At 35.6% G+C, this 13883-nt stretch overlaps 1 protein-coding gene across 1 annotated transcript in view; it reads right to left on the reverse strand.

Annotated features, from left to right (window-relative positions):
* The window catches only part of CCDC171 (coiled-coil domain containing 171), a 168659-nt gene that overhangs the window by 117109 nt on the left and 37667 nt on the right, over positions 1-13883 (reverse strand). The window contains exons 4-7 of the mRNA XM_008582311.1: positions 7010-7116; positions 5142-5231; positions 3954-4154; positions 931-1098 (exon numbers count right to left, since the gene is read on the reverse strand). Of these exons, the coding sequence (XP_008580533.1) occupies positions 931-1098; positions 3954-4154; positions 5142-5231; positions 7010-7116 (566 nt within the window). The remainder of the gene's footprint in view (positions 1-930; positions 1099-3953; positions 4155-5141; positions 5232-7009; positions 7117-13883) is intronic.

Consider the following 13883-nt stretch of genomic DNA (forward strand, 5'->3'; position numbering starts at 1 on the left):
TTGATCGGATAAGCTCTTTTAATTTTCTATAACCAAAAAAAGGTTTTTTTAAGGTATTTATTTTTTAATTGAAACCTACTGATTGTACCTATTTACAGTGTACAGAATTATATTTCAATACATGTATACAATGTGTAATGATAAAATCTAGGGTAGTTAGCAAGCACATCATTGCACAAATTTATCGTTTCCTTGTGATAAATACATTTGAGCTCCTCTCTCCTAGCTATTTAAGAACATATAATAAATTATTGTTAATTACAGATGCCTAGAACCATAATTTAATTTTTAAAATTTAAATTTAAAAAATTTTTTGGAAAGACTGAATTGCTAGGCTTGTGAAACGGCAAAGTGACCATAAAAGTCTACCATTTTCTCCTAAAAAATAATACACTTCTTATATTCTAAAGCATGGAATGGATTTTCTAATATGCATTTTGTTATATGTCAAGAAACATGTCATAAGCATATAATTTTTAAAAATTTTAAGTGCTTTTAAAATAACACCTCATATTTCTTAAGCAAAGAATTTTAAGATCATGTTTTTGAATAACTATCCTGTTTCTATTTTATGCTAACATAAAGAGTTGGTTTATTAATGTAAATGACTAAGTTCTTTGAATTGCTTCATCAGTAAGATTAATTTATTTTCTTTTAATTAGGTCCCTGTGGCTAATACTGGCTAGTAGTATTAGCATGTCCTGCACAGAAAGTGGAGCTTAGAGACTTCATACAGACTTCAGTCACATTTACATGCCCACAGCAATGGCATCAAACTGAGTTGTAGACAAGCCATAATTAATGGTATTGAATTATTAACATCCAAATTCTTTTTGAAATAAGATGAATGTCAGCCCCTCTTAATGATACTGTGATGTGGACAAATGTCACTGAATTTAATAGAGGTATCTGGTGCCTGAGGACAGTTACCTTCTCATTAGCCCTGTTGAGGTCTGAGATCAGGGCATCAACATTCTCCTGCAAGACTGCACAAAGCTCAGACCAAGAAAATTTATCCAGAATGCCTTCTGGTTGTTTTATGAGCACACAGCCTGCTACCAAGTGCTGATACAAGGTATGAAGGAAGGTTAGCTTCTCCTGTGAGAAAAAAAGAAAAATTAATTCCTGTATATAAACATTGTAAGAGGTAAAATACATAATACAAATGGTAAAAAATTTATTTCAAAACCTAGAAAGGAATTCAGATATTAAAGTCTCAGAATACTGTCATGTTGATTACTTTTTTATATTCAAAACTAAGCATTAGAAAGAATACCTGGAAATGCTTACACTTGGTATTCAAAACCAAAATCTGGAGTCTAGAAGCCAGAGGACTAGGTTCCTGCTCCAGCTCTGCTGCTGATGAGGATGTGATCTGAATAAACACCTATTCAGTCCTAAGCTTCCTTAGCTGTAACTAGGTATCCGGACTAGTTGTTTATAAGCCCTTCTAATTGGAAGTCAGTATGATAATTCTATAATTTCGTATTTACATTTGCCAAAACAGATGTCATTTAAGTCAAAAAACAATGTACAGAAAAGAGTATTATTCAACTCTGATAAGCAAAAAGTTATACCAATATCTGTACTTCACATGTACACAATTACTCAGCTTTCTTTCTCCTCCAGAGATTCCAGTTTACTTACCACTTACGGGAAATCTATCCCAAGCCCCTGAGGCAAAGTAGTCTGTGATATGAAAGATATGGAAGATGGCCTCATTTGTTTTCTCCATTTATAAGTTCATATAGTATTTGGCACACTGGGCATTTGTAGGTGTTTAAATATTACAAAGTAACAAGCAAAAACAAAAACCAAAAATAAAATACTGAGCCTCTATAAAGTCCAGAAGCATGGAACTCAAAGATAAGGTAATTGTGAAGCTACAGAATGAACGCTTTACATAGAAAAAAATAAGTTCCCTCAAGATTTTTTAATATATCAGCAGGAAAAGAAAAGTTTTAAAAAGAGAAAATGTAAGAGAAAAAATAAAAATTCTAATCTTCTAGATTAAAAAAAGTGAATGCAGCATATGCAAAGATTTTGTAACTAGAAATTGCAGGGAAAGTTTTTCTACATATACCAAAATGTATATCTTAAATTCACCCTATATGCCACCTTACTGCTTTCCAAATACAATAATTTAAAAATGAAAAAATTTAAAAATGTAGTAACAACCACAAACCTAAGTTAAGAAATCAGAAGATTAGGCCGGCCCGGTGGCGCACTGCTACAGTGCGCCACTTGGGAGCGCGGCGGCGCTCCCGCCGAGGATTCGGATCCCACATACAGACCGGTTCCCACTCACTGGCTGAGCGAGGTGCGGGCGCAACACCGAGGGTTGCGATCCCGGTGCCGGTACGGGCGCGACACTGAGGGTTGCGATCCATTGCCGGTCACGAAAAAAGACAAAAAAAAAAGAAATCAGAAGATTATTCATAAATATGCTATGCCTTTTCCTTTTATAAGCAGTTAAAGATGACTTTTGCATTTTTTAACTGGGTTGGGATGTTTAAAAATCTTATTTTACAGCTAAATAAATGTATGTAATGTACAGGCATTAAATCTTCCTCCTCCACATTTTGCCAAGTGGTCACGTTTATCCTTAAGGAAGTTCATCCTCAAGGATAATTCATTGTGTCGCCATTATGTCCTTTTTGCTTGGGCTATGATAAACCAAGCATGACAATCATCCATTTGGCATGAAAAGAGAATCCCAAGATCCAAAATCAATTCACACATGTTGAACCCAACCACAATGCTGTAGACATGCTGACTTTACAATACAGTCAGGCTTCTAGTTTCCTTTACTTTAATCATTATCTGATGCGTAGAATAATTCCAACCCCTTCATGTGGACACAATTTAAATCCCAGACTGTAAGAAGAGTGGGAAAAAAATGTTTCCTTTTTTACTCTCTTGGCATTCATGTTCATATTTGTTGGAATAATGAACTCAATATGCAGGACAATTTAGACAAACCAGTTCCACTAGCTAGACTAACTCTATGTCCCATGGGTAAAAGAAAATATAAAATAACAATTCCATTCGCACAGATTCATACAGAATAGGAAATTTTTGTCATAATACTTTAAGAAGTCATTAAAGATAAAAATGGATAGACAACTCTCCAGGGCATGCAAATGAAAAGTTTTAAATTTCTGGGACTTTTATTTTTCAAAATTTGTATTAATACTTGATAATTATAAAGAGTAAGGAGAATGTCTATCAAAGTAGATATTATTGCTCTTTTACAAATAAGGAAACTAAGATGTGGAGAGGCTAAGCTGTGTGACTTGTCCACTGCCACATCGTTTGTAAATAGAAGTAACAAGATCCAAGTCCAGGTCTATCTGATTACAAAAAATACATTCTTTCTACCATACCAAGCTACTGAACCACTGAAATTAAAGAATAATTTTGTCACTGGCAAAAAGGCAAACCCTGGGCCGGCCCAGTGGCGCACTGCTACAGTGCGCAGCTTGGGAGTGCAGTGGCGCTCCCGCCGAGGGTTCGGATCCCACATACAGACCGGTTCCCGCTCACTGGCTGAGCGAGGTGCGAGCGCAGCGCCGAGGGTTGCGATCCCGTTGCCGGTCCCGGTCCGGTACGGGCGCGACACTGAGGGTTGCGATCCGTTGCCGGACACGAAAAAAGACAAAAAAAAGGGGGGGGAGGGAGGCAAACCCTGAAAAGACAGTTAGGAGCACAACTGCTTGAGATGTAATGGTCTAAAATTAGTCAAAGAAAATTAGTTGTACAAGTGATAGAAGGACTAAACTATATGATTTCTCTCACTACAGGATGACAGAAAAGTAATGAAGTAAATGATTTTGAATAATTTTTGAATTAATTCAAATATGACTAGAAATACAATCACCTGATATATTAAATGTATAAAACTGAGATTAGTGAAAGGCCTTTCCTGACAGTCACCTAGTCTCAAGTAATACCTCACTATCCTTACGGAAAGCCTGTGAAAGCTTCTGCAGTTCACTTTCAGACTGGGCTGCTCGCGTCTTTTCTTTCTCCCAACAGTGCAGCACATTTTGTAGTTCCACTTTTAAAGTGCTTATTAAAGCCTCTCGGTCTGCACATTTAGTGCGTAAATGACTTAACTCTTTATTCACATCAGCCAGTTTATCCTGAAGTTCCTGTTGGAGATACCAAATAAAGAGATTGTAGTAAGGCTGGTCAATTAAGAGGGTGGAAGAACACAAATACAAAATACATAATGAAAACTTTCAAAGCTTTAACACAAAAGAATCGCATCATGGCATTTGGTGTTGAGGAATATAAGAATCATGATTGTGAGCATTTGTTTATAATGTTAAACATTATATTTTACTGAATATATTTGCTAAGTATAATATCTTAGGACAAAAATTAGAAAATTTGTTGTTTTTGAACATTTACAAAAAATGTTAGTAAGATGGCTTATTCCAAAGAGCTCTTTGAAGGAAGTTTTCCATTCAACTCACCCCTTGGTAGTTCAAAAACTTTTAAATAACATTTAAATAACATTTTTAAAATAAATCTTTTGTATTTAATAAGAACACTTACTTTTCAATGACATTCCAAATACTAATGAAATCTGAAATATGTAGCATAAAATTCTGCTTAAGTAGTTATTCTTTAACAAATTCTATTGAAGTGCATCCATGACAAACTCAACACGAACCAACACAATAAAATTCCAACAATGCTGAGCAACTCACAATTGCCTCAGTATAATTTTGCAAAGATGTAGCATCTAAAACCAGTGCAAAAAATAAAATAAACTGTTTTCCTGGACCTTAACCAGGTATGGTCTCAGCCCATTATCAGACATGATGTAGTAAAAACGATGGCTCCACCCTAAGATGATGAAAACTAATTCCAAATATGAATATGTTTATATAAAATATGTTTACTACGTATGTAAGGCTGAACACTAAATCTTTAATCATTTTTTGAATCTATATTATAATTAAATCTGGGGAATAAATTTTTCTTTAACTAAAACAATCCCCAATCAAGTTTTTTTTTTTTAATGAAAAAACAGCTTATTTGATCAACAAACATCTTTACTTAAAAATATTCCCCCCAAAATTAAGTTGTTTCTTAATGCAAAAGGAAAAAGTTGTTCTAAATCATAATACCTTTATATTTTTAGTGTGAGATTCTATCTTCTGTTTGGTAGAATCGAGTTCATTAGATGCCTTTGCCTTAGCATCATTCATGCTGTTTAGCTGACAAAAGAAAATGTAGGTACCTTTTTACATTTTTCAAAGATGAGTAACTCAAAAGTTGATCTTTTAATTCTTTTTATGCAATTATTTAAATACGAACTTTTCAATAGTAATTGAGTCTTAAAAACATTATTTCTTTTGGTTAAATGCTATGTAGTTTCTGTCAGAAGCTCATATGGCTAAAAAGAATGGAAAGCATTCAAGCTTAAAATGTCAGTGATATTACTGTATTTTTACTAGATGTCTCGATAAATGATTTCATTCTCATTGTAAACAAATATAACTTTATTCTTAAAATCCTACCGGACCAAAATGCCAGAAGCACTGGCATCTATAAGGAAAGAAAAGAGAACAGAGCATAAGACTGTTCTTTCTATACATCATGAGGGTATTCACTGGTCTCTCACTCCATATGACAACCTCGGGGTCAGTCACATGCAGTCCTACTGGGAAAGCTTGTGGCAGGTCATCAGTTGGTCCTGCACCGCTTGTGATTTATTTTCTTTGACAGTTCATTCTTCTTTCTGTCAGACTGCTCTTTTTGCTTTCTTTGCAGCCACCCCCTTGGTCTCCCCACTGCTGTCTCTGGCACTGGTTCACAACAAAGCGCATTACTAAGCCAAAGCCTGCTGAGTCGACTTTTCAACTGTGCTGAGGATCATGTGACATTCATCCTCCCAAATAACAATTCGCTGTGGGTAATATGTTTCTAGTTACCCTGCAGCTTCCAGACCTAGGCCTCAGAAGAGTTTCATAAACTACTAACAATACAGGTTGTCTTGTCTCACTGGGAAAGACTTATTAGCAATATTTGTTCTTTATAGAAATTTGATTATTTTAATGGTCACTTTCTTTTATTCCTTTTGGACAATTACAGACAGTATTAAGAAGACTCATTTTTCCTTTTTTGTTCACCGTACCAAACTAAAATAAAATAAGCCTCATGTGAAATGTGAAATGTAATGGTTTTATGGCCTTTGTATTACATGAAAGAAAGAGATAAACAGAAGAATAAACACTAAATTCCAGGCAATGTGACTTGTCTTTGGCTGGAACAATCTGTTTGCTGTTTTGCTAACTAATTGTATTTAATGTAATTACTTCATATGCTAATTTGACAAGATGTAACTAGAAAAACTCTTCAATTTTTAAAGCACGAATTCATAAAACAGTTTAATACCCAAGAAAATTATCAACTCACACATTTAAACAATACAAATGAGATGATAAATAGAAACATGAGCTTTTTCAATCAGCAAACTAAAAGCTTCCAGGCTACATCAAACAGAGATTTGTTCTTAAAAACTTCTAACAACACTTTACTCCCTTTAGAGAATAAAAACTAATTTCTCTCTTTTTTATTAAGACTTCTACAATTTACAGAAATCTTAACCTAAAATATTGACAAAATCTAAATTTCTACTAGCTATTCCAAATGTCATAAAAACACATTTACATTAAAATGCAATACATATTAACCTAAATGACTTGCATAGCTTTTTAATTAAATTAAAACAGGTAAATTATGTAGACCCAAAAGTGATAGCCTTTATAACTCTGAAAATAATAGTGTGACTGAAGAGTTACAAAATCATAAGTGAGACCTGACTTTAGGCCATACTTAAAGAAAGAACAGTGACAGACAATTTATTTTTTTTTATATCTGTGAAGCTGTCAATTCAACATTCCCAATCTTTTCGACCTTTGTAACAAGCAAGGGATACGTACTGGTACAGGCCGAAGGCTATATGTGTGCAGCCAAACAGTGCAAGTGTTACCTCATTAGATGCATCTTTCAGCTTGTTCTGGTAATCTGTCAAGGTACGCCTCAAAGTCTCAAGCACAACAGAGAAGCTGGGAGGTTTATCTTTGTCCTTGTGGCTGCCTAGAGAAAAATACAGAATGAAAATATATCCTTAAAGTCACAAAGGGACAAAAGCTAGGCAAACAGTAACAGAGATATTACAATTTAGGTAGAGCTGAAAAGACATTATGAAACATTGAGTAGAATCTTATTCTCCAAATATACTGGTGTATAGCGAAGTATTAACAGCCATTCTAAAAAAGTGGCCAAATTAAAGTTCATAATATATCAAGTTCAACTTTAGAAAGACCCACATGATAGTTACTAGTTATTTTTCCCCCATATCTCCTAAGTAACTACAGTGCTTGTATGCACCTGTTATCCAACAATTAAATGAACAGTCTATACTAACATTGTTTGGAGGAGTTCTGTACACTTACTTTGGTCCTTGTGTTTCTGATCAGTTGGGACTTTCATAATGTCCTATTTTGCTTAAATAATAATTTTTGAACCCAAAAGTACATAGTTTTGTTATACTTGGAAATATTCTTCAATCCTTTGAATTCTCAAGTTACAATTTGAAATAAACAATAAAAATGCTATTATCTACATAGCCCACATCATGTTTCAATTAAAACCCTTAAAACTGATATTCATTGGAAAAATATGTGTAATTCCATGTTATGCCCTCAAACTACTTTAATTTAGTTGGGCCATAAATTAAGTTAGTTGAGTTAATCAAGGTCACATGGTCGAATGTAGTCCAAATATTACTCCAAAATAATCAAAAGTTGAGTTTTAAAAACCACTTTAAATTTACTGCTTATTGCACTAATCTTTCAGTATGAAAAAACAAGCAGAAAATTTATTTTAAAAATATTCATATTAAAAATATTTTCCTTTCCTGTTATAATTTCTCCCCATCATATTTTATAATCTAAATATTTTAATATATAACAAACACATTTTCAACAAAGATAATTTTTAAAAAGAATCATTCATAATGTTTTATTATTCATTCATTTATTCATTCAACTACTTTACCGAATTCCTACTATGTACTAATCTTAGGCATTAGGCATACAGAGGTGAACAAAATCCATGTAGTCTGCCCATATAGAATTTATAGTCTAAAAAGAGGGAGAAAGTAAATAAATAATTAGATGAGATCATTCATCCATTCAAGTATTCGATTACTGGAACTTGTTGGGGGATGGGGAAAGAAGGCAGAGATAAAAGAAAGAAAGAAAGAAAGAAAGAAGAAACTGGAAGGGCCGGCCCCTTGGCTCACTCGGGAGAGTGCAGCCCTGGTAGCGCCAAGGCCGTGGGTTCGGATCCTATATAGGTATGGCCAGTGCGCTCACTGGTTGAGCGTGATGCAGACCATATACCGGGCCAGGGGTTGCGATCCCCTTACCGGTCAAAAAAAAAGACAAAACTGGAAAAAATTCTTAGTTAATGATAAATCACCTTTATTCATCTCAGAGTACTGGTGATACTTAGTGTTTTAGTCTTGGGAAAAATGTTACTAATATATTTTTGACATTTATCGAGGTATAATTTTCACTATCTTAAGTATGGGTACAAATTAGATTTTCTTAAACAGAAAAATATATAACTTAAAAACCAAAATTAATATGGAAACAACACATATCCCAGTTAGGAAAAAAGAAAATACACTGCTCTGAGACATAATAATACAAGAGACAGTACTCTTCGTAATGAGTATGAGTTGGAAAGACAACTCATTAAAAATTTTATTAAAGGTCTTACCAAATATATTTTTTTAAATTGCTTTCTTGCCCAAGATAAAAAATGTAATGTATAATTCTTTTCTTTTGCTACTACACAAGTAGGCCATGAATAAATCATTCAAGGACACTCGGGAAATCTGCTGGTTTTTACAATAAGGGAGAAAACTTCCTCTTAGAAATTCAGAAGAATAAAATCATCTTAATATGAGTGCTGAGGAGTAAGGGGACAAAATGCCCTCTCCTTACTGACCCATGCACATTCTTATATTCTACATAAAATAAAGTTTTCTTGCCTGAAAATGTTTATACAATAAAGTTCAGTTGAACTACAAAATATGCTTTATGTTCCACCCACATCTACTATAAAAAGAAATACATACTGGTCACTTAACATGACAAAATGCTTGAAAATAAAAAGAAAGGGTCACTCTGGACCAAGACCCTTATTGATTGACTTGATTTAACCTAATAATACTCTGATTACTGCACTATGGCCCCAAAAATAATAAACTATTAAAGCTATCCTATCAGAGGAAGGTTTAAAAACTCACAGATAAAGAGCAGTACAAAAGATTAGAACAGTACTTATAATTGGCTTTTCAAAGGTCAAATTCCAAACGAAGAACAGAATATGTCAGGAACACTTTATACTTCAGTAACATCGACTCAAAATCTCTCGAGTTTATTTCTTCCTCTCCCTATACATGTGTGTCACTGTACATGGGTACCAGTCTATATGTTCATTTAACCACTCCCCGTTTTAATCTCTCCCTCCCACTTTTAAGGAGGCTTCAACTCTGACTGTGCTTTGGCAAATCTTTTCTTGAATTAGTAGTCCACAAGGGGTTGAGGTAGAAAAAAAAGGTTCCAAGCTTCTATTTAAATGTTTCCTTTTAGAAAACCTCAAAAACTAAATATTTCTACATGACTCATATAAACCACTGTTTTTCAAGCTGGTGTTATTACCTCAGCACCCTATAGTTCTACAGTAAAAACAGTTAAGTTGTGATGAATGAGGTGAGTCTACCTTTTCCACATTTTCAACCATTCTCTTACCTATTTCAGTTTCTTGAAAGACCCTAAAAGGGAAGAATTATTAAGAAATAATAGAGAGAGAATATAAGATGAAAGACAGCTATTTTTAAAGATTATCTACATAAAATATGTTCATCCTCAGAACAGATGAGGGAAAAAAATACTCTTATTTAATGCTGATTTTTGATCACGTAGTAGAAAACAGAAATCAACATTCAAATGGGTTTTATTTTCACCTGATAAAATCCAAGCATTTAATATATAATGAATTGATAACTAAAATAATTCCTTTTTCATTCTAAAAGCACTAAATATAAACTTTTTTTTTGCAATTATACTTTTCAAACTCAGACTACATTCTGAATATTAACTTGTCTCAGTCACTGAGGTCATAAATAAAACATCTTCATTATCTTGCAAACACTGATGCCCATTCTGGAGTGTTTAAGGAAAATAGCTCATAATTTTTCTAACATATGGAAAGTATTTATTATGTAAGTTCTGCTCATCCGCTCCCTAACCATGTCCCTTAGGAGAATCCAAAAAACACTTCCTTTACCAAGGCTTGAGAAATACATTGGTAGGGAGAGCTCCAACCTCCTCAGTGAGCTCTGTGTGACTTGATAAGCTCTTTGTGGCTAGAAGGCCAAGAATAACAGTAGAAAATGGCACCCTCAAACTGGGTTCCCTGAATTCAATGAGAGTGATGGGATCTCAGGTGACACAGGCCAAGTGGTAGCAATTAACTTCCAGAGACAAAGTGAACACAGTTACCATAATGAGCAATGGAATCAAAATAATAATCAAAATGGTTTGACCAATGGAGATTGCTGGCATTGGCTAACTGATAGTGGTGTTCCTAGAACTAAAATAGATGGTCAATCTAAGTTTTATTTGCATAAGTAGAAAGCTCTAGGTCTGATTACCAGAAGTAGGACTTAACACAAAAGAGAGTATTGGCCCTCAACCACTTCTCAGACTTGAGCTAGTTCACAGACACAGGCCTCCCTGAATAAAGAAGATAGATCCCCTTTAGGAACTCTGACATACTGCCAAAAAATTTCACTACAAAGCTTTCTCCTACCCGTCCTCAAAGAAACATGCAACTGTTTATCAGGATGACTGTATACTGGAGAAGGGGAATTAACTACACTTATCAGGGATAACTGGACACTGAATCTGAACTGATACTAATTAAAGGAGATCTAATATGCTATTGTGGTTCGACAGTCAGGGTAGGAGCTTACAGAGGTTAGGTAATTAGCTGAGTCTTGGCTAAGGTCTCTTTCCAGTAGCTCAGCTCATGCCATAGTTATTTCCCTGGTTTGGAATGCATCATTAGAAAAGACAAATGCAGCAATTGGCATAATGTCCATATTGGTTGGTTACCTGACCCATGGAGTGAGGGCTATTACAGAGGAAAACCAAGAAGAAAAAAATGAAGTGGAAGCCACTAGAATTTTTTACCTACCAAAAAAGTAAATCAAAAGTAATGACACATTCCTGGAGAGACTGTAGAGAGTAGTGCCTCTTTAAGGACTTGAAAGATAAAGGGGTTGGGACTCCTACCACCCTATCAGCATTCCACTCATCTATCTGGGCCTGTGCAGAACACATATAGATCTTAGGGAAAAATAGTGAATTCCTATAAGCATAATCATGTGTGACTCCAAATACAGCTACAGTTAAAGATATAGTTTCATTGTTGGAGCATATCAACACGTTTACTGGTAATTGGAATGAAGCTATTTGTTCTATCCTTTTAATAAAGACCACCAAAAACAAGTTTCTTCCAGCTGGAAGCACCAGCAATATATCTTCTTTGCTGTCCTACCTCAGAGCTATATTAACTTTAGCCCTCTATCACAACCACATCTGTAGAAATCTCAATCAACACTCCATTCTAGAAAATATCACATTCCACTTAGTTCTCAACTAAGTTGATAATATCATTCTGATTGGACCGGGTGAGTAGAAAGTAGCAATAACTCAAATTCAAGATGTACTAGAGCACTTCAAAAAGTTCATGGAAAGATTCATATCATCTTTTAATTCTATTTTACCATGAACTTTTTGAAGTACCCTTGTATATTGCATTTGGCAGGTCCTTATAGGTGAAATATAGTATAAACTTGTAGGATTTTGAAGCAAAGCAAGCCATCCTCTATAAACAAATATTTCCCTCTTGAAAATTGGCTTTGGACTTGATACTGGTCTTCAGCAGATACCAAATGCATGGCCGCCAATTTATCATGTGACCTGAGGTTGCCCATCATAAATGGTTATGGTCTGATCCAGCAACTCTTAAATTTGGGCATGCACATCAGCACTCTATCATCAAGTGAAAGTGGTATATTCAAGACTGGGTTCAAGCAAGTCTGAACGCACAAGTAAGTTGCATCGGCAAGTAGTCCAGATTCCCATGGGCCCTTATCCTTGTTACATTGCTTCTCTCTCTTAACCCACACCCTGAATGCATGGAAAGTTCCCTCTGACCAGCCGAGTAATGGGGAAAAAATGGGCTTGGTTTATAGAGGGTTCTGTATGATATGCTGACACCACTCAAAAGTAGGCAGCTGCAGCAGCACTACAGCCCCACTCAAGGGTGGCTCTGAAGGACAATGGTGAAAAGAAAACCTCCCAGTGGTCACCACTTCACTTAGTGGATGTGACTGTCATTTTGCCTGAAATGAGAGATAACCAAATAACTTTTTCAAATAGTCTTGTATATCCAAAAGAAAAACACACTAATTTATAGGTAAAGTCTAACAGTTTTGCTGAATGGTCAGGGACTTCGAAAGAACATGAATGGAAAACTGGTAATGAGGTTGTCTGGGGAAGAGTATGTGAACAGACCTCTGCAAATGGGCACTGTGCCCAGATCAACTTCAGTAGAGGAGGGTCATAATAATCAGGAGGACAAGATGAAGCATTCTATGAATATCAGCCACCATCTTTTTCCAGCCATCTTTGTCCTTACTCAATTGAACAAAGGAATCATGGCAGCAAGGGTAGAGGTAACATGGACTCAGCAACATGGACTTCCACTCACCAAGTCTGATTGAATTACAACCCCTATTAAAAGTCAAATTCACCAATAGCAAAGACAAACACTGAGCCCATGTTATGGCACCATTCTCTGGGGGAGATCAGACAGCCAGCCACCTGGAAGCAGGTTGATTACACTGAGTCACTTCCATCATGGAATGGCAATGCTTTATTCTAACTAAGATAGACACTCCAGATATAGATTTTCCTTTCCTGACCATAATGTTTCTGACAAAACCACCATCCCTGAATTTATAAAATACCTTATTCACCATCATGTGTTACAAACAGCATTGCTTCTGACCCAGGAACTCATTTTATAGCAAGTCAAGTATGTAAATGGTCTCATACTCATAGAATTCACTGTTCTTACCACATTTCCCATCACTCTGAAGTAGCTGTCATGCAAAATAGTTAAATGGCCCTTTGATGATTCCTGGTGTCAGCTGGATGGCAACATTTTGTAGAATGAGGATAATATCCTCCAGGATACAATATGTGCTCTGAGTCAGTAGTCAATATATGGTGCTGTTTCTCTCATAGCCAGGATTCACAGGTCTTAGAATCAAATATTGAAAATAGGAGTTGTTTATCTCACTGTTACCATTAATGATCCATTAGTGAAATATCTGCTTCCCGTCTCAGAAACTGTGGCTCTGTTGGTATAAGTCTTAATTCCCAAGAGGGAAATGTTTTCCACCACGGGACACAGCCATGGATCCATTTAAATGGAAGTCAAGAATGTCACCTGGTTATGTTGGAGCTCCTCATACCAGGAAATCAAAGAGTAAAAAAGGTTCTTTCTGTACCAGGACAACTAGTTCTGATTATCAAGGGGAAAGTGGTGGTAAGAAAAAGTGTATCTGGGGCCGACCCCGCGGCGCACTTGGGAGAGTGCGGCGCTGGGAGCGCAGCGGTGCTCCCGCTGCAGGTTCGGATCCTATATAGGGATGGCTGGTGTGCTCACTGGCTGAGTGCGGTGTGGATGACACCAAGCCAAGGGTTGTGATC

This window comes from Galeopterus variegatus, unplaced genomic scaffold (assembly GCF_000696425.1).
Source record: "Galeopterus variegatus unplaced genomic scaffold, G_variegatus-3.0.2 Scaffold2563, whole genome shotgun sequence".
Taxonomy (NCBI): Eukaryota; Metazoa; Chordata; class Mammalia; order Dermoptera; family Cynocephalidae; genus Galeopterus; species Galeopterus variegatus.